Genomic DNA, 19,680 nt, shown 5'->3' on the forward strand with positions numbered 1-19,680 from the left:
AACTGAGTCTCATATTCCATCTGACTTTATCTATTTATTATCTAGTTCAAATTGTAATAATAATATTACTGAAGTTTATTTAAAAATATAAAACAATTAAATATTATTAAAATAAATTTTAAAAATGAATGAATAAAATAAATATATTAATAAAGTAAATTAAAAATAAATTATAATTGCAAAAAATAAATTAAATTGTAGTCACTTTATAATTATATACTGTCCTATTTTAAATTATTATAGACACATATATATTATTATTTTATTTATTTATTTATTTTTTTACTTATTGTGGGTTATTTTCATTATTTATTTAGGTATTAATTTGATCTTATCTTGTGATTTTTACAGATCACCTCTCAGCATTTTAATATTTTATTCTTTTTTACTTTCAGTGTAGCATCTTAGTTTATTTTACTGGTTTAATATTTCAGTGTTTTATTATCTTATTACTTTATTTTATTTTGTGAAGTTTCAACATCTTATTTTACCTCCAGTGTTTCCTCATTAAGATATCATGACAGCACTTCCTCAGTTCGTTCAGCAACTTCTTTTTTATTTTTAATTCATTTTATTATTATTTTTGCATATATCATGTTATTATTTTTATATTTTAATGTATTTTATTTTTTTAAATCATTTTTATGTACAGCACTTTGTGTTACAATATCACTGTATGAAAAGCACTTTACAAATAAAGTCTGATTGATTGATTTTACCAGCAACATTTCATCTTTTACACATCAATACTTTTGTGAAAGTGCAAACAGAGGGCACTAAAGTGAAAGCATAAACACTTTGAGTTAAATTGTGTATGATTTAAGCATTTCTACTCTGAAATAGTGAGCTGAATAAACCTATAAAATGCTGTCAACCACCAAAGAACAACTCCATCACATCTTGTTTGAACTTCCAAGCACCTTCGATTCTGGTTAATGTCTGAAACTTTATAATAATTGAACAAATCTGTACCCTTGACTTAATTTTGATACCTCTTACTGCCTTTTCCTTGAGTAAGAGTCTGAATGCAGGAATTTGCCTCAGTTTTTAACATAGAGTAGATTTTAACCTCAAGGTAATCTAGTGTCTGCTGACCTCAAGTGGTCTGATGTCTCACCTTGCAGCAGTGATGCACAGGAGAGCTTGAATGCACCACATGTTTGTCCACAAACCATGCATTGTGAATATAATACACATTTATTAAACATTACTTAAATGAGTCTGCTTCTTTCTGAACAAACAATCTACAACCATTAAGCATGTGGGAAATTTAGCAGGGTGTTTGAGGTATTTCTTTTAACGCTGACTAAAAAAGTTTTCTGTAAAAGCTTTCTGTAAAAACACGTCTGCCTCTGTCATCTGAGTTCACCACACGTTCAAACCACAGCTGCATGTGAATGTATTCATTGTGAATCTGTGAGTCATGTGAAACTTAAATACGTGCTTCTTCTGCATGTCAGAAGGTCAAAATCCAACCAACACATTCATATTAAAACCTTTCAATCAACCAATCTTTATTTATAAAGCAGCAAATCACAAAAAATGTTCTCCTCAGACTCTTTCCAAACAGAGCAGGTCTACCCAATACTCTATGATCTATTATTAACAAAGACCCAACATCAAGACCGGATAAGACCCAGTCCCATCTAACAGACAGGACTCAGGCTGATCTCATCTTAATCCACCATGAGCAGAGCACTTTGCAGCATTTAGCAAGTTACAGTGGCAAGGACAAACTTCCTTTAACAGGCAGAAACCTCCAGCAGGACCAGACTCATGTTAGACACACATCTGCTGAGACCGTGTTGGAGAGAGGGATAGAGGGAGATGAAAAGAGAGAGAGAGATGATAGTGGGGAGATGGATAGTAGTAGTTGTAGCAGCTGGAGTCTGGCACGTCCACAGCAGCAGAGATCCAGAGGAACCTACGAGACAAGGGAGCTCAGGGACTCCAGAAAGGTCTATGGTTAGTAACTTTAATGGGACAGGAAGAGTTAAAGTGAGAGACAGGCAGAGAGAGGAGAGAGAGGGAAAGACAGGATCCCAGTGTGAGTTCCCCCAGCAGTCTAAGCCTATAGCAGTCTAAGCCTATAGCAGTCTAAGCCTATAGCAGTCTAAGCCTATAGCAGTCTGGGCCTATAGCAGTCTGGGCCTATAGCAGTCTAAGCCTATAGCAGTCTGAGCCTATAGCAGTCTGAGTCTATAGCAGTATGAGCCTATAGTAGTCTGAGCCTATTGCAGTCTGAGCCTGTAGCAGTCTGAGCCTGTAGTAGTCTAAACCTATAGCATTCTGAGCCTGTAGCAGTCTAAGCCTATAGCAGTCTGAGTCTATAGCAGTCTAAGCCTACTTCCGAAAAGAAGACAGATGAAGAAACATTGAATGAAAGAAAGAAAGAAAGAAAGAAAGAAAGAAAGGAAAATGGAATAAAAGAAAGAAAGAAAAGAAAGGAGAAAATAAGGAAAGAAAGATGGGATGAAAGAAAGAAAGAAACAAAGAAACAAAGAAAGAAAGAAAGAAAGAAAGAAAGAAAGAAAGAAAGAAAGAAAGAAACAAATAAACAAACAAAGAAAGAAAGAAAGAAACAAAGAAAGAAAGAAAGAAAGAACGACAGACTCAAAAAGGAATCTACAGCAGAGATCCAGAGGAATCTATGAGACAAGGGAGCTCAGGGACTCCAGAAAGGTCTATGGTTAGTAACTTTAATGGGACAGGAAGAGTTAAAGTAAGAGACAGGCAGAGAGAGGAGAGAGAGGGAAAGACAGGATCCCAGTGTGTCAGTCTAAGCCTATAGCAGCATAACTAAGAGCTGGTCCAAGCCTGATCCAGCTCTAACTATAAGCTTTATCAAAAAGGAAAGTTTGAAGCCTACTCTTGAAAGTAGAGAGGGTGTCTGCCTCCTGGACCCTGACTGGTAGATGATTCCAAAGGAGAGGGGCCTGATAGCTAAAGGCTCTACCTCCCATACTACTTTTAGTTAAACTTTTACTGCCTCTTTCTACATTTTTCTTCATGCTCCTTTTTTTCCACCTTGTTATAAAATAAAGTATCAGAACCAATAAAAACTCATTGAGTCACACTTTAAAACACAGACACAATTTATGATTAAAAACCAGACAGGCTTCGTTAAAATTGTTACACGTAAAGAAACAACATTTGGTAGACAAAATTCAAAAATATAAAATAAATAAAAGTGAAACAAACAATCAGACAAAATGTTTTTGTCAGCTTCCAAACATTTCTCCATTGACAATATTCACATTTGACATCAATACTGTTGATAAATGAACACAAAGTAACTGTTAATAGGTGACATTTTTCAATACGTCTAAATGAGTGTACAAGTGTGCATGTCCACAAACGCATGCAGGTGTTTACAGAGTAACTGGCAAAATGATTCATGTAGTAAAAACCTTTCTTTTGTGAGTTTTCCTGCAGGCGGTATAAACCATGGTTAGAGGGGCGGGGAGGCAGGGAGGGGGGTCTGCAGTCTGATTGGTTGGTTAGTTAGCATCCAAAGCTAGCTCTTCTTTATCTTCTGGGATACAAAAACGACAAAGAAACAGACGGCGTGAGTAGAGAGTATGACGACTTGTAGACCACCTGTTCCACACGTTAAATCTACACCTACACACCACAGAGCCATGCCGTCCCTCTGCTCCCCCCACCATGCATCACATACACTTTGCACTAACACAGAGGTCAGACAAAATCCAGTACACAACATCGTAATCTCTAAAACGAAAGCATGCTCTCATGTGTTCACGTGCCCAAACAACAGAGATATATATTTTTTGCAGATTTGTTAAAATTGCACATTATTTGTAGACTTATAGTGCATGTGAAGGTACAAACTCATTTTTAGTTTGTTTCAAAAAACGGGTGCTTGATTCAAATGTTAATATAATCACACTGAAAAGTTCAACTAGGTCAGTGGTTCCAAACCTCAAAGGGTCACCTCGTCTGAGTTTTTCAAGCAAAGACTGATTTTAAAGAATTATTTGATTCCCCAGGAGGCAAAACTATCTGGTAAATATCAAAAGTGTTACTTTGTCAACATTCTTACTTCAATTTCTCTCATTTTATTTATTTACTTTGAGGAAAAATACAGCTGAGGCAGACTGGAACTTAAAATATTACAGGACTTAAAGTTAGATCAACAAACTCATGAATGTCCAGAGAAAATTTTAAAGCATGTCGTTGTGCTTTTTCAGTCTGGACTTCTCGATGGATCGAACAAATGCCTTACGATGTCACAACAGAAGTTTCCTCACTAACGTTACATTGTGTACAGATATTTAAGGTCCCTACAGGATGAACCCTACATACTTGGTCCCACTGGTGACTGGAAGCCACCTTGCACATGTCTGTTATGGCTAAAAACAGGATGTATAGCTTTAAAGCTGAGCTAAATGCCAACATCAACAGGCTGAGTAAGCGTTAAGACGATGCTCAAAGCTCATGTTTAGCAAAAATAGCATTTACATAGTTCACCATGCTAACATGCTAGTGTTAGCTATTCAGGAACCTTATTAGTTTTTATGGGATTCAGTCAATAGATGAAGTTTTTCAAAAATTAAAATTCTGACCTGTAAATCAACAAACTAACCAGTCAATGGATCGCTAATTGTCCAATGAGCCATTTCCAATTGCTACTAGCATGACTAGAAACAAGATAAACAACTGAAAGCTTGACAGCAGAGATAAATGCTAACATAATCAGCCTATGTTAGTGCTGCTAACTGTTCACAATGACAATGACAATGCTAAGTGCTAGTTTTTATCATGAACAATGTTCACCTTGTTCACCACGTTGGCATAGCTTGTTAGCATGCTAGTGTTAGCTATATGTCAGTCGATACAGGAAGCTTTTCACTACTTAACTTCTGTCCTGTTGTCTAAACATTTTTTTAAAAAGTTTGCAGCATCAGTTGAGATATTTCAGTCTGGACTTGCTCAGGAATCAAAACAAATGTCTTGTGTTCTTACAGCAGGAGCCACCTTGCTACTAGCATGGCTAAAGACAAGCTAGCTTGACAGCAGTGATAAATGCTAACATCATCAGACTGAAAGTGCTGCTAACAGTTCACAATGACACTACTCAATTCTAATTTTTTTATCATGAAAAATGTTCCACATGTTCAAAATCTTGGCACAGCTTGTTAGCATGCTAGTGTTAGCTATTCAGCACTTAATATAAACTACAGCTTCAGGTAACAGATGTGGAAATAAATCAAAACAAACCAAAGATTTCTAATTGTTGCTTTGATGGAGTTTTCTGGGGATCATGACTGACTGCAGAATTTCTTTACATTTGAAATTTTGGGGGTATTTCTTAGGGTTGCACCTAAAATTCTGCCACCGAAAATTTTCGGCCGAAAATGGCCCAAAAGTGCATTTTTGTTTTTCGGCTGAAACACTTTTATCACCAATAAAACACGGCCGAAACAGAATGTTGTGATATGTTCAATGAGATCCTTGATTTTAGTGAGGTTAGTACACAGTCATAGCCATAAATGCAATGTTACTAATAATTGGCATAAAAATTTATTTCGGTTTTCGGTTTTGGCCAAGAATTTTCGTTTCGGTGCATCCCTAGTATTTTTCATATGTTGTACACAAACCGCTAGCATGGCTAACTGCACTACAGAGTCTACAGCTACCCAGATATACTTTAAACCAAATTCTAACATCAACAAGCTCATGCTAATATTCTGATGTTTGGACAATTGATGTTAACTTTCATAGTTTAGAATGCTAGCATGCTAATATTTGACAATTTGAAACCAAAGAAGATTAATTTATCAGGGATTCTGCCATTTAACAGAAAATGTATGGTGCATTTTTCTAACTGTAACAAAGTCAGTAGAGTTCATCCTCTGGGGACCATGAGAGTCAGTACAAAAAGCAATGCTTACATGCTGTCATTCAGATATTTGGTCATAAACAAAGTGTTAATTGTGCTGAAATATAAAAGAAAATGAAAGTCGGGAGGTATCCTCTGGGGATCATGACCCTGCTAGCATTGAGCTAACAGCGTTTTTCAATGGAAGACTACAAACAGAGAGCGCGATATCAAGAGCAAAAACACACGTGAGGTTTCTTCAACTTGTTTTCTCGGGATCTGGACTCGCCCTCGGTTTGGGAACCACCGACCCGAACACTGAACCATCAAGGTTAAAGATCAAACTGGGTTCACAAAGGTAACGGGTGTAATAAGTGCTTTAAGGTTAATTACACACATCTAAAAAGTTAGATCATTAGAGATTGCTTCAACATGCAACTCGAGAAAAGAAGAAGAGGCCAACGGTGCGTTCAAGGTCAGATTGATTTCTGTTAACAAGGTCACTGCTGGAGTTTTACTAAGATAACAGCAGAGGAGAGAAACCTGCTTTGATCGGTCTTCCTGCTTTCCTCCCGTTTGATGGCGCTGAAAACACAACCACGACTCAAGTGTTACAGCAGATCAGACACAGTTTTGAATTATTGGTTGATTTAGCTCAAAGCGATGGCACAAAAACAGCTGATCTCAGTGTGTATGTAATAAATGTAAAACAAAGCAGGGGACGATGGATTCGTTGGCTTGCCTCTCACTGAAACACGAACGATACAAACCGAGCTAAAGACCGCTTTAAACATTATACCTCTTGGCTTTTTTAAGGTATGGGAGGCATCCTATGATAAAGAGGGGGGGGAACAACTGTGCACAACACAGGTCAAAGGCACAACACTGGACACAGACGAAGGGAAACAACACCCAAGGTGCTTTGCAAAGGCCCGGAGAACAACGAGGGAGAGAAAAAGTGCTCCTCAAGGACACGTTGGGGCGTTTTTCAGCAGCTCGCGGTCTGCTCACGACTCGGATCGGCAGGTTATAACTGCACAACACACAGTCGGGGGGGGAAAGCAACAAAGTAAACAACAGAGAAGAAGAAGTCACATCAAAGTTTGAGCTCGGAGGCCGGACTGATCACGACCAGGGAGCATGACAACAGCTAAGGTTTAGTTTTTTTTTTATCTGGCATTCTTTTTGTTCATGCTTGATATAACATAACTTTATACAGAGGAGGGTGCAGCAAGGTGGCAGAGTATCTGAACCCCCTTTAAGCTTCAGGGGTGAGTTCAGTCTGCACAATGGGCACCGTGAAATGTTTCAATTCTTCTGATATGGAGGGATGTGGCTCAAACTTTGTGTTTGTGAGAAGGCGACGTTCAGACCTGTAACAACATCTTAAATGCATCGTGTTTTTGCAGCTTTAGGGTGGGGGACAGGAAATTGCACGTATATAAAAATAATTCTGTTTCTCAGAAGTGAAAATTTGCAGGGTTAGCCAGTTGTGGATATCAAGATACAATATTTACTTTGCATTTGCTTTTAGTTTCATGCTCCTTTACAAGATAATTTAACGTGCATTTACATGTTTAAACGTCATTTTCTTTTAGTTTTTGCACAAATTTAAAAAATAACAAACTACATTTAACTTATTTTTTAAATGAAAGTTGAACACATCTGAATTTTGTGAATGCTGGATGGAGGATCCAAACTATTTGAGGAGGTCGCTATTGGAGTGGTGCTCAGTCGGAGAAGGGTGGCTTGCCCACTTCAGGTCTGAGGAGAGTCTTTACCCCAAGTGGAGGAGTTTAAGTATCTCAGGCTCTTGTTCACGAGTGAGGGGAAGAACCTGCAAGATTGACAGACGGGCCGGGGCGGATTCTGCAGTTATGCGGACACTGTACCGGTCTGTCATGGTGAAGAGAGAGCTGAGCCAGAAGGCAAAGCTCTCAATTTACCGGTCAATCTATGTTCCAACCCTCACCGATGGTCACGAGCTGTGGGTAGTGACCGAAAGAGCAAGATTGCGAATACAAGCACCCAAAATGAGCTTTCTCTGAGAGTGTCTGGGCTCAGCCTCAGATAGAGGGTCAGGAGCTCAGACTCAAAGTAGAGCTGCTGCTCCTCCACATCCAGAGGACCCAGAGGAGGTGGTTCAGGCATCTGGTCAGGATGCCTCCTGGACTTCTCCCTGGGGAGGTGTTTCAGGCATGCCCGTCTGGGAGGAGGCCACAGGGAAGATCCAGGACACGCTGGGGAGATTATATCTCTCAGCTGGCCTGGGAACGCCTCGGTATCCTCCCAGAGGAGCTGGTGGAAGTTACCGGAGAGAGGAGTGTCTCGACTGCTGCTGGATGGATGGAAGAAAACACCAACAGCCCCATAGTTTGCTAACTTCTATGACTGCGAATTTGTCGGTCAATGAAACTTGTCAGCTTTTAAACTGCCCCAGATCCTGAGGAAACGTCTCCATACGCAAAGTTTTATCATGCCAGGAAACATCTTTAAAGATATAAATCAGAGAAATGCAAAGACAGCTGTAGCTGCTGATTAGCTGCAGAAACCTTGAGATGCTCACGGCTCTAACTGTCTTAAATTCAGTCTTGCATGTTTGCACAAATGCATTCTAAAAATGTTTTTAAATCTGATGTTGTTACGAGTGTGAACGCAGCACTTCTCACAAAGCAACTTAATGAGGAGCATATTTCCACAGAAATACACTTCAGCCGAGTTGATGCCAATGATCCGGCACAAAAAGCAACGAAAGCTTCAGTCTGAAGCTCTGAAAGATGAAGACGCTCTCGCTGGCAGGTTCAGTTAATGCACATTGCTATGATGATGATGTCATATCAGGGTTGAAAGAGAAAGGAGAAGATGTCAGCTTTGCCAAAAGTTGCTACAAGTGCTGCACAATGAAAGAAAACACAGTCATCAGGGCGTCAGAGAGAGAGAGGAGAGAGAGGTTGGGCGTGATAGAGAGACAGCGGGCGATTCAGGTGTTTGAGGCAGCGTCCAAACTGGCCATATCCGCCCAGCCAGCCTACCCGGTGACTGGCGGCTCATTTTCCTCTTCCCCCGATTACAATTTTAAGATATGTAAGAGATCAAAGAAGGATATTTTAGAGAAAGTGTTGGAGCTTTTTGGGGAACACGACAGAAAACGTGCAGCGGTGATATTTCAGTCATGGACAGAAAGCAGAGAGGCACTGCAAACACAAACTCACATCCATGATACCGAGCGGGAAACCTTCCATAGAATGAAAAATATGATATTTTCTCTGTCCTTTAAATAGACTCACCCACCAGAGTGTGTAAATATATGACAACTATGATACAGAAACCAATAATTACACCATTTGCATTCGATTTTCATATAATTTCATCATGTAGCCTATATAGATTTATATAGATTCCTCACATGCCTTGACAAATTGTACACAGGTGAAGTCTTTTTGAGTCTTCTGTTTTCTTTTGCACAGAAATATCCCAAATTTTTCTCCCTGGGAGGAGCGACCGGGCTGGAAACAGAACCGAGTCCATGAGTGTGTAAGATGCTCGTCACTCCTTTTTTTTTTTAAAGACTCAGAAAGCAGAGGAAACGCCGCATCAGACCGGCTCAAACGCAAGCCGTCAGACTCCTGGCTCTGTTTTAAAGCGATGCGATTTCCCTCCGACGTCAGCCGAGGATTCTGGGAGAGCGGAGAAGGGAGGCGGCTGAAAGAAGCTCTGTCAGAGGAGTCGTGTTCATTCCTTTTTTGTCCTGTGAGAGTCCTGAGGAGGTTTCTGCTGAGTTGACAGAGCCGAACGTATCAGAGAGGAAAAGTATCCTGTTGGTTAAAAGCGGTTTTGATAACGATGAAGTTGACTGGTGGTAGCTTTGTGCTAGATATCCATCCACTGATAATGACAACAAGGGGCTACAATCAGCACCAAATCCTGCACCGCATCCACACTGACCGTAAAAGCTGCAGTGAAATAAACCTCTCACTTGTGATTCCTTTTTAAAATCCTCCTGAAGCGTCCCGCGGTGGTGATGGAGAACAAACCAGGACGAGCCAGGGTCGAGTCGCGGCCCTGGAAGAGGAGGAGGAGGAGGAGGAGAGGAGGAGGGAAGAGGCGTCGGGAGCCCCCGCTGTGGAAAGGCACACCAGAGGAGCAGGGGAGGCGGATGGTGATGATGATGATGATGATACCAGCTGATGAAAACTGGAGGAAATGTTCTTGTTATTGTTGTTTGCTGTTGTTGATTAAATGTGCTGAAGCTCCGGCTGCAGGTCTCTTCACATCCGCGAGCCTCGCTCCTGAAGGATCTGAGAGGACGAGAGAAAGAAGTCATCACAGTGTCTCAAATAATCTCTCTTTACATGCTGAGACTGTAAAACCACATGACCCAACTTTAGTAACAGAGGTGTTCTGGTTTTTGTTTGAGGGATGAGAAATATCATCCGCTAGTGTTTCAGCAGGAATCAGCTGTATGAAGGAAAACAGTGAGCACAACCACCATGATGAAAACCCTGAATCCATCTGGAGCCATCTAATAACCATTTGACCTCAACTTATGCCTTTTAGCAAAAAAAAGCTAATTTTGCTTAGACTGCTATAGGCTCAGACTGCTATATGCTCAGACTGCTATAGGCTCAGACTGCTATAGGCCCAGACTGCTATAGGCTCAGACTGCTATAGGCTCAGACTGCTATAGGCTCAGACTGATATAGGCTCAGTCTGCTATAGTCCCAGACTGCTATAGGCTCAGACTGCTATAGGCTCAGACTGCTATAGGCTCAGACTGCTATAGGCTCAGTCTGCTATAGGCCCAGACTGCTATAGGCTCAGACTGCTATAGGCTCAGTCTGCTATAGGCCCAGACTGCTATAGGCTCAGACTGCTATAGGCTCAGACTGATATAGGCTCAGTCTGCTATAGACTCAGACTGCTATAGGCCCAGTCTGCTATAGTCCCAGACTGATATAGGCTCAGACTGCTATAGGCTCAGACTGCTATAGGCTCAGACTGCTATAGGCTCAGTCTGCTATAGTCCCAGACTGATATAGGCTCAGACTGCTATAGGCTCAGACTGCTATAGGCTCAGACTGCTATAGGCTCAGTCTGCTATAGGCCCAGACTGCTATAGGCTCAGACTGCTATAGGCTCAGACTGATATAGGCTCAGTCTGCTATAGTCCCAGACTGCTATAGGCTCAGACTGCTATAGGCTCAGACTGATATAGGCTCAGACTGCTATAGGCTCAGTCTGCTAGAGGGCCAGACTGCTATAGGCTCAGTCTGCTATAGGCCCAGACTGCTATAGGCCCAGACTGCTATAGGCTCAGTCTGCTATAGGCCCAGACTTCTATAGGCCCAGACTGCTATAGGCTCAGACTGCTATAGGCTCAGACTGATATAGGCTCAGACTGCTATAGGCTCAGTCTGCTATAGGCCCAGACTGCTATAGGCTCAGTCTGCTATAGGCCCAGACTGCTATAGGCCCAGACTGCTATAGGCTCAGACTGATATAGGCTCAGACTGCTATAGGCTCAGTCTGCTATAGGCCCAGACTGCTATAGGCTCAGTCTGCTATAGGCCCAGACTGCTATAGGCCCAGACTGCTATAGGCTCAGACTGCTATAGGCTCAGACTCCTATAGGCCCAGACTGCTACAGGCTCAGTCTGCTATAGGCTCAGACTCCTATAGGCTTTAACTGCTATAGGCTCAGACTGCTATAGGCCCAGAGTGCTATAGGCTCAGACTGCTATAGGCTCAGACTGCTATAGGCCCAGACTGCTATAGGCTCAGACTGCTATAGGCTCAGACTGCTATAGGCTCAGACTACTATAGGCTCAGACTCCTATAGGCTTTAACTGCTATAGGCTCAGACTGCTATAGGCTCAGATTGGCTATAGGCCCAGACTGCTATAGGCTCAGACTGCTATCGGCTCAGACTCCTATAGGCCCAGACTGCTATAGGCTCAGACTGCTATAGGCTCAGACTGCTTTAGGCTCACACTGCTATAGGCTTAGACTGCTTTAGGCTCAGACTGCTATAGGCTTAGACTGCTATAGGCTCAGACTGCTACAGGCTCAGACTGCTATAGGCTTAGACTATTACAGGCTCAGACTGCTATTGAGTCAGAATGCTATAGGCTTAGACTGCTATAGGCTTAGACTGCTATAGGCTTAGACTGCTATAGACTCAGACTGCTATAGGCTCAGACTGCTATAGGCTTAGACTGCTATAGGCTTAGACTGCTATAGACTCAGACTGCTATAGGCTTAGACTGCTATAGGCTCAGAATGCTATAGGTTTAGACTACTACAGGCTCAGACTGCTACAGGCTCAGACTGCAATAGGCTCAGACTACTATAGGCTCATACTGCTATAGACTCAGACTGCTATAGGCCCAGACTGCTATAGGCTCAGACTCCTATAGGCCCAGACTGCTATAGGCTTAGACTGCTATAGGCTCAGACTGCTATAGGCTCAGACTGCTATAGGCTCAGACTGCTATAGGCTTAGACTGCTATAGGCCCAGACTGCTATAGGCTTAGACTTCTATAGGCTTAGACTGCTATAGGCTTAGACTGCTGGGGGAACTCACACTGGGATCCTGTCTTTCCCTCTCTCTCCTCTCTCTGCCTGTCTCTCACTTAAACTCTTCCTGTCCCATTAAAGTTACTAACCATAGACCTTTCTGGAGTCCCTGAGCTCCCTTGTCTCGTAGGTTCCTCTGGATCTCTGCTGCTGTGGACGTGCCAGACTCCAGCTGCTACAACTACTACTATCCGTCTCCCCACTATCATCTCTCTCTCTCTTCATCTCCCTCTATCCCTCTCTCCAACTCGGTCTCAGCAGATGTGTGTCTAACATGAGTCTGGTCCTGCTGGAGGTTTCTGCCTGTTAAAGGAAGTTTGTCCTTGCCACTGTAACTTGCTCAATGCTGCAAAGTGCTCTGCTCATGGTGGATTAAGATGAGATCAGACTGAGTCCTGCTATTTGAATAATCTGTGAATAGTTAGCAGTGACTATATAATAATATTTATGCTTGAAATGCCCTCCCTATGATTTCCACATGTACAGAGGATATAGCCTTCAACCTGTCAAACCTGCATCCCCTTTCCCTCGTCTCTCTCTCTCTCTCTCTCTCTCTCTCTCCCTCTCTCTCTCTCTCTCTCTCTCTCTCTCTCTCTCTCTCTCTCTCTCTCTCTCTCTCCTCTCTCTCTCTCTCTCTCTCTCTCTCTCTCTCTCTCTCTCTCTCTCTCTCTCTCTCTCTCTCTCTCTCTCTCTCTCTCTCTCTCTCTCTCTCTTTGTTTCCTGATGCATCATCTGTCCTATCCTCTCTACATAAAGGCATTTAAGCCCTAAACCTCAGTAAGATGCATCAGCTTGTAGAAGCTTTGACTTTCTGTCAGATGATCCAGATTATGTTGAAGTGTTTTTAGATTATGCCCATAACTTTGTTGGAACGTAAACCACTAATCTCTGCCATCAAGTTGTTTAGGACTCCATGTTTCTGTTCACTCTGTAACTCTCATTGAAGTGTGGTCTGTCTACCACATAAACTAAAAACCCGAACCAGGTGGCAGCTGGCAGGAGGAAGATCTCCAGAGACCAGAAAGCTTCTGCTGCTCACTGTGTTTGTGTGTGTTCTCTGTTTTGATGCTGAAAACAACCTACTTAAATACCTACATGTGAAAAAGTAACACGTTTGTTTTTAAAAGTTGACAGTCTCCTCGTCTGTGACTCGAGTGGTTTCATTTGATCTCTTGCATGATAAAGCAGAAGTGCATATTCTGAGGATTTATCGTGGGTGCATTGTTGCTCCGATATAACTGGATTTGAATAAACTCTTCCTGTTTCCTTTAACAGCTGAGCTTCATAGACTTTATCCAAACATAGGAGCATGGTGTGTTTGTTCTCATGGTGGATTAATCCACATTTGGTGCTCTGGTTCAGAGGCCCAGGTGAAAGTTTAAAGTCAGAGACTGAGGCTTTGAATTCACAGATAAAGGAAAACATCAGCAGATCTCTCACCTTGGCCTTCTCAGTGGGCTCGATGACGATGCCGTTGGTGGAGTTGTTGAGTTCCCGGGAAACCACACATAGAAACTCCGCCTGGTCCTCGTTCCCGTAGTTATAAGAGGAGCCGATGCTTATAAGCTGGGGACAGAAAGGCAGAAGAAAGGAAGCTGTCATGGAAGAAATGTAGTTACCTGACGTTTGGAAACTATAACCTCATTACAGTTTTTCTCAGACGCTTTGGTACATCTCTCAAATCATCCTCGACATTTGCAAAACAGTAAGTGCACTTCTCAAAACAATTCGAACAAATAGCAAAACACCATGGATTACCTGCAAAAGACAGTATCTTGCTCAAAATTCTGAGTTCAGGTCTCAAAGTGTGTCAATGAACATGTCAGTGCCATCAGAATGACAAGTCCTTGTGTCATTGTGTACAGATAAGACAGTTAAATTGCTTAGTCATGTTGTCAATATAACAGTGTACTCTGGAGGGACGTTCTGATGTAAACTATGACTAAAGTTCTGATGACAGTTGTTGTAAATTGTAAGTTACACCTTAGTGTATGTGGGAGATTGATTGCAAGAGACTGGACAAGATTCACATTCACTCAGTTATCAGGCCCCTCTCCTTTGGAATCATCTACCAGTCAGGGTCTAGGAGGCAGACACCCTCTCTACTTTTAAGAGTAGGCTTCAAACTTTCCTTTTTGATAAAGCTTATAGTTAGAGCTGGATCAGGCTTGGACCAGCTTTTGTCATGCTGCTATAGGCCTAGACTGCCGGGGGAACTGGCACACTGACACACTGGAATCCTAGCTCACCCCCTTCCCCCCAACCCCCTCATCTCTCACTTTAACTCTGCCTGTCCCATTAAAGTTACTAACCATAGACCTTTCTGGAGTCCCTGAGCTCCCTTGTCTCGTAGATTCCTCTGAGCTGCCGTAGACGTCCTCCTGCTGCGGACGATCTGGACTCCAGCTGATACGGACGTGCTGGACTCCAGCGGCAACAGCTTCTACTACTCGTCTCATCACTATCACTTCTCTCTCTTACTCCCCTCTATCTGTCTTTCCAGACCCAACTCGGTTGAGGCATGATGGCGGTCTAACATGAGTCTGGTCCTGCTGGAGGTTTCTGCCTGTTAAAAGGAAGTTTTTCCTCACCACTGTAACTAGCTAAATACTGCGATGTGCAATGCTCATGGTGGATTAAGGTGGGGTCAGACTGAGTCTTACCCTGTCTTGAAGTTGGGTCTCTGTTCATAATTTGACATAGAGTGGTCTAGACCTCCTATGTTTGTAAAAGCGTCTTGAGATAACGTTTGTTGTGATTTGGCGCTATACAAAAAAAAATAAAGATTGATTTACACTTTTACATTGTAACCTTGTGTTATGCTCTGGTTATATATATATACTTGCCAGTTGATGGTTCATGAGATGCACCTTTGAGCTATGTCAGAAAACTGGTTGATCTAATGCTTCACACATTTCCCTTCTTTAGAGAAAGTCAAGATTCACCTTGGAGTAATTTACCAATTCAGGACAGATTTATAAAAAACAGTCTAATGGGGATGTACAGAAATATGACTGACATATCCTGACAACATGTTCAACCATTCTGCATGTGAAGACTTATGTGATGAACTAATGCCTTGCCACGTGTGCCAATGAACTAATGTAGGAAACAGCAGAGAATTGTACATAATCATTTGCATGGATGTACCAAAGCATTTGCAACTTGTTCAAAGAAATGAGAAACTGCTTTTTTGATGTGCACAAGTGACGCCATGGTGTGAAGATTGAACAAGTAGTTTTAAGAATTTCAATTCTGATCTGAGAAATGTACCAAAGCCACTGAGAGAAACTGTAAAAGAAAAGACACAAGTTCTCAAGTTCTTCTCTGACCTGGTTCAAGCTTTAAAGAGGTAATATTCAAGAGCTGCATCCAAGCATATCTATTCTAATCATGTTAGAAATCGATGGTCTGCCTCCTCCAAACAGGAGCCGCTTTGGAAAAACAGAAGCTCGAACAAACTCCTGACAGAGAGAATAAAAGCTTCATTTTCTGCACCTGCTCAAACTTCCACCCGTCCGACATGGTGGAGACCATCTGTGTGAGTTCCTCCTCTTGGCACTGCAATACTCGATACACGTGCTTCACGGGGCCCTGCGGGACGAGGCAAAGCAGCATCAATAATCCGCACAAACACAGATAAAAAGCTATTTTGGGTTCTGTTTGTCCTAGAAGAAGTTCTGGTTTATCCTTCACTTCTATTCTCGGTCCACTGACCTGGGAAGTCCGGTTCTCGTTGTCCCGTATCCTCTCCTTAACCAGCCTCACCAGAGACACGATGTTGTAAAACTCGGCTTCCTCGAGAACACCTGAGACAAAGCAGACTTCTTTATTCAGACCCTGTAACGTCAAAGTGGTTCTCACTGATGGATCAGACTCACTCAGATGTGTTTACCTTCCTCAGCCAGGTTCTTATCCATGATCAGCTTTCCGTGCCGGAGATAATTCAGGATGGGGCCGAAGTATGTGGGGTCCCTGTCGATCAGGTAGGCTCCCGTCTCATCCTGCAAGACGGGAAAAACAAAGGGTGGAGATTTTTAAGGAGGATGAGTTTAAAAATGAAAGAGTGCAACATTTTGAAGTCAATCATTTCTGTATTTATTGCAGTTTTTCAGCCAACAAGACGTCCAAAAATTCACAACAGAGACGCCAAAGATATATTTGTGTTGGTCTTACAAACAACTGTCCAGAAAAACAAAACATGTACGCTAAAACTCATCAAAATCTGATTTAATGCTATACTAATTTTTATAACTATAATCCTAGGAATGATGAAACCAAGCAAGTCTTCACTGAGATTAATTTCCTCCCTTATGACAGATACCGTCCAACAAACCGGCCTTCAGGAGAGCTGTGTTGGCAAACTTTGTAAAATGTCCTGCTGGTTGTTAAGTGGTTTAAAGGTTTTTAATATTGAATTTGGTGTTTACATCTTCCATCATTACATTTGTCTTCACTGGCGCCTTGGACATCTGCAGCAAACTCATGCATGCAGCGTTTCCTCTTGTAAAGAACCCACATCCTGACACATCTCATGATCGTTTCAGTCAGGCGACCAAGAACCAAAGTGGTCTCTACAGATAAAGCTCAAAGTTGATCTCTCATCTCTTAAAAGTAAAGTATTTATAGATGTTTTAATATAATCTTAGCAAGCGTTGGGCTTTATTTCAGCTTACTATAATGAAACATTAGAATAACAGCGGAGTGATAAGTTGATGGGAGGTCACTTTTGTTGCTCCAAGCATCCTTGATATATAAGTTTTGCTGTATTTCTCTTGTGGTAGTTAAATATCTGTACCTTTATGAATGATAGTCAGGTAAACAAACATTTTGACGATGTCTCCTCGCTCATTGTTTAATTGCAGCTGATTCAGCATAATATTCATCTCACTCCTAACATGTGCAATACGCTTTCTACCCAGCTTCTAAGTTCTGAACTTTGTTTTTTTAACCTATGTCACTAGTCTGTGCACATTTCTCACTGTATCTCTGGTTTTGGAAATATTTAGAAAATGTATTTCATCTTTTTTTATTTTATTTGTATTTATATCTTATTTTATTCCTTCTTTCTATTCATATTTTGACTTTTTTCATACAGTGTCATTCTGTAACAACTGAATTCCCCCCCCGGGATGAATAAAGTATTTCTGATTCTGATTCCTTCTTTAGTTCTGTACATACTTGTCTTAGAATATGCTAATTTATTTTTTAAAATTGTAAATCATTTCTTAATCTATTTTTATTTTATATGCTCTATTACTTTATACTGTTTTGCACTATCCACTTTGCTGCTGTAATGCTGAAAATTCCCCCGTTGTGGGAGGAATAAAGGATTATCTTATTTTATCTTACCTTAAAAATCAGTGGAAGGAAATAAAATACATAACATTCATGGTTTTTCTTTTCCAGATGATTTAAAGGATAAAATAACGACTCTAGATTAAATGAACACATCATGCTATACCACAAAATCATTATTAATACCATGATATCAAACAAAAACATAGGTTAGAGATGAAATATGGATAAAGCAATATATCATTATGATAACTCATGGGCTAACTGTTCTATCACTGGTGCAAGATATTGATATTTCAACTTTAAATAATACTCTTCCAAAGTACTGGGGGCGGTAGTAGCTCAGTCCATGGGGACTTGGCAGCTTGGCAAGTGGACCGGTGGCTGGAGAGGTGCTGGTTCACTTGCCTGGGCACTGCCGAGGTGCCCTTGAGCAAGGCACCGAACCCCCAACTGCTCGGGGTGCGCTGGTTGACGGCAGTATCCTCACTCTGACATCTCTCCCTAAGCATGTTCACTGCATGTGTGTGCATTTGTATGTATATACCAGAAAAACGGTATGTGTAGCATGTCCAAAAATGGCATGAGTGAAAAAATTTAATTTTCCCCCTGGGGATCAATAAAGTACCTTCCTTTCTAATCCTTCACTTTGCCTTTTTTTTTTTAAAGAATTTGTATTCTTCAGTTAGTCAGATTTAGCACAATATATATTTATGTTTAGGTCTTAAAATATATCAGTCACTCAGAACTGCCATACCGTGATATCGTCATTATCGTGGACGTATCGAGTATCGTATCGTTGCAATAACAGACCGTTCTAGAACAGATGAAATAATAAAGCATAATTGGTCAAATTTGACTCTAATATGCACATTTTAATGGATTTCTGCTGGTTTTTCATGATCCAGACTCCAAACCAGGGAAGTAGACTCCATTTCTTTGACAGGGTACTCACTTTATCCGAGTCCAGGTCCGGGTCCTCCTGGCACAGTCTGAACAGGAAAGACTTGGGGTCCCTGCACAGCGTCTGCTTGGTCGTGATGAAGTAGGTCCCCCCGACGTTCAGACGGACCCAGCGTGAGCCCGGCTTCTCCACCGGCTCGGACGGGGAGCTCGGGTTGCTCTTCCCCGGGAACCCGAACACCGAGCGTCCCCCTCCTCCCCCGCCGCTGCTCCCCGACACCCCGCCGGGGCTGAGCTGGCTGCCCCGAGGAGGGACCAGGAGAGTGGGCGAAGCCAGGCGCATAGAGCCGCGGACCTCACGGTGCTCGGGCTGGTCTAAGGTGGAGGTGCCGCTCGGGTCCACAACATGCAGCTCAGCCATGATTCTCTAGTAGACTGGTTTACACACAAACCGGATCACTGCGGGGAAACAGGCTCTCTCAGGCGGGTTGTAAACAGAGCGAGGAGCTAACGGATCACTGCGGGGAAACAGGCTCTCTCAGGCGGGTTGTAAACAGAGCGAGGAGGTCTCTCTGGCATCAGGGCGTTGCTGCTCTGTTGGACCGTCTCCTCCTCGAAGGACTCAGATTAGGACTCAGATCTGAATATTAAACACTGAACGATGGAACAATCATCGTGTTTAATCGTCTCTTCATAAGATAATTTGCTCATTCTTGTCTATTCAAACGTTAATCAGAGAAAGGCAATACTTCCGGGTTGTAACGTGATTACTGTTTACTTCCGCTATGTCACTGATTTTCAAAATAAAAGCAGACACAGTGATATTTTTAAAAAAACATTTAAAACAAATCAAAATATGACTACAAGAATGTACTAAAAGCGAATACTTTTAATGTTTAGATCAACCCTGAATTGATGCAAATGTTTCAGGAAATGATAACTTCCAGGGGCGTATCCAAACTCTTTGACCGGGGTGGCCCAATGAAGCGCTGACTGCTGCATTCAGGTGAAAAATAAGTTTCCAAGTCGGGAAAATCCTCCTGAATGCCTTCTCAAGCAT

At 41.9% G+C, this 19,680-nt stretch overlaps 1 protein-coding gene across 2 annotated transcripts; it reads right to left on the minus strand.

Moving 5' to 3' along the window:
* Nucleotides 1–4,063: 4,063 nt before the first annotated feature.
* kctd2 (potassium channel tetramerization domain containing 2) lies at nt 4,064–19,397 on the minus strand. 2 transcript variants are annotated; one of them, XR_004634675.1, is made up of 7 exons: nt 18,673–19,397; nt 16,315–16,423; nt 16,137–16,228; nt 15,918–16,013; nt 13,860–13,985; nt 9,819–10,140; nt 4,064–9,657 (listed from the first exon to the last, which is right to left on the minus strand). XR_004634675.1 is itself a non-coding variant. In XM_034707340.1 (6 exons), exons 1-6 carry the CDS (start codon nt 19,039–19,041, stop codon nt 10,111–10,113), a joined length of 822 nt encoding a protein of 273 aa, XP_034563231.1. In that variant the 5' UTR covers nt 19,042–19,397; the 3' UTR covers nt 4,064–10,110. The 2 variants fall into 2 exon arrangements, 1 of the variants encoding a protein (XP_034563231.1); XM_034707340.1 differs by having other exon boundaries at nt 4,064–10,140.
* Nucleotides 19,398–19,680: the final 283 nt, after the last annotated feature.

Source organism: Notolabrus celidotus, chromosome 18, assembly GCF_009762535.1.
Source record: "Notolabrus celidotus isolate fNotCel1 chromosome 18, fNotCel1.pri, whole genome shotgun sequence".
Classification (NCBI taxonomy): domain Eukaryota; kingdom Metazoa; phylum Chordata; class Actinopteri; order Labriformes; family Labridae; genus Notolabrus; species Notolabrus celidotus.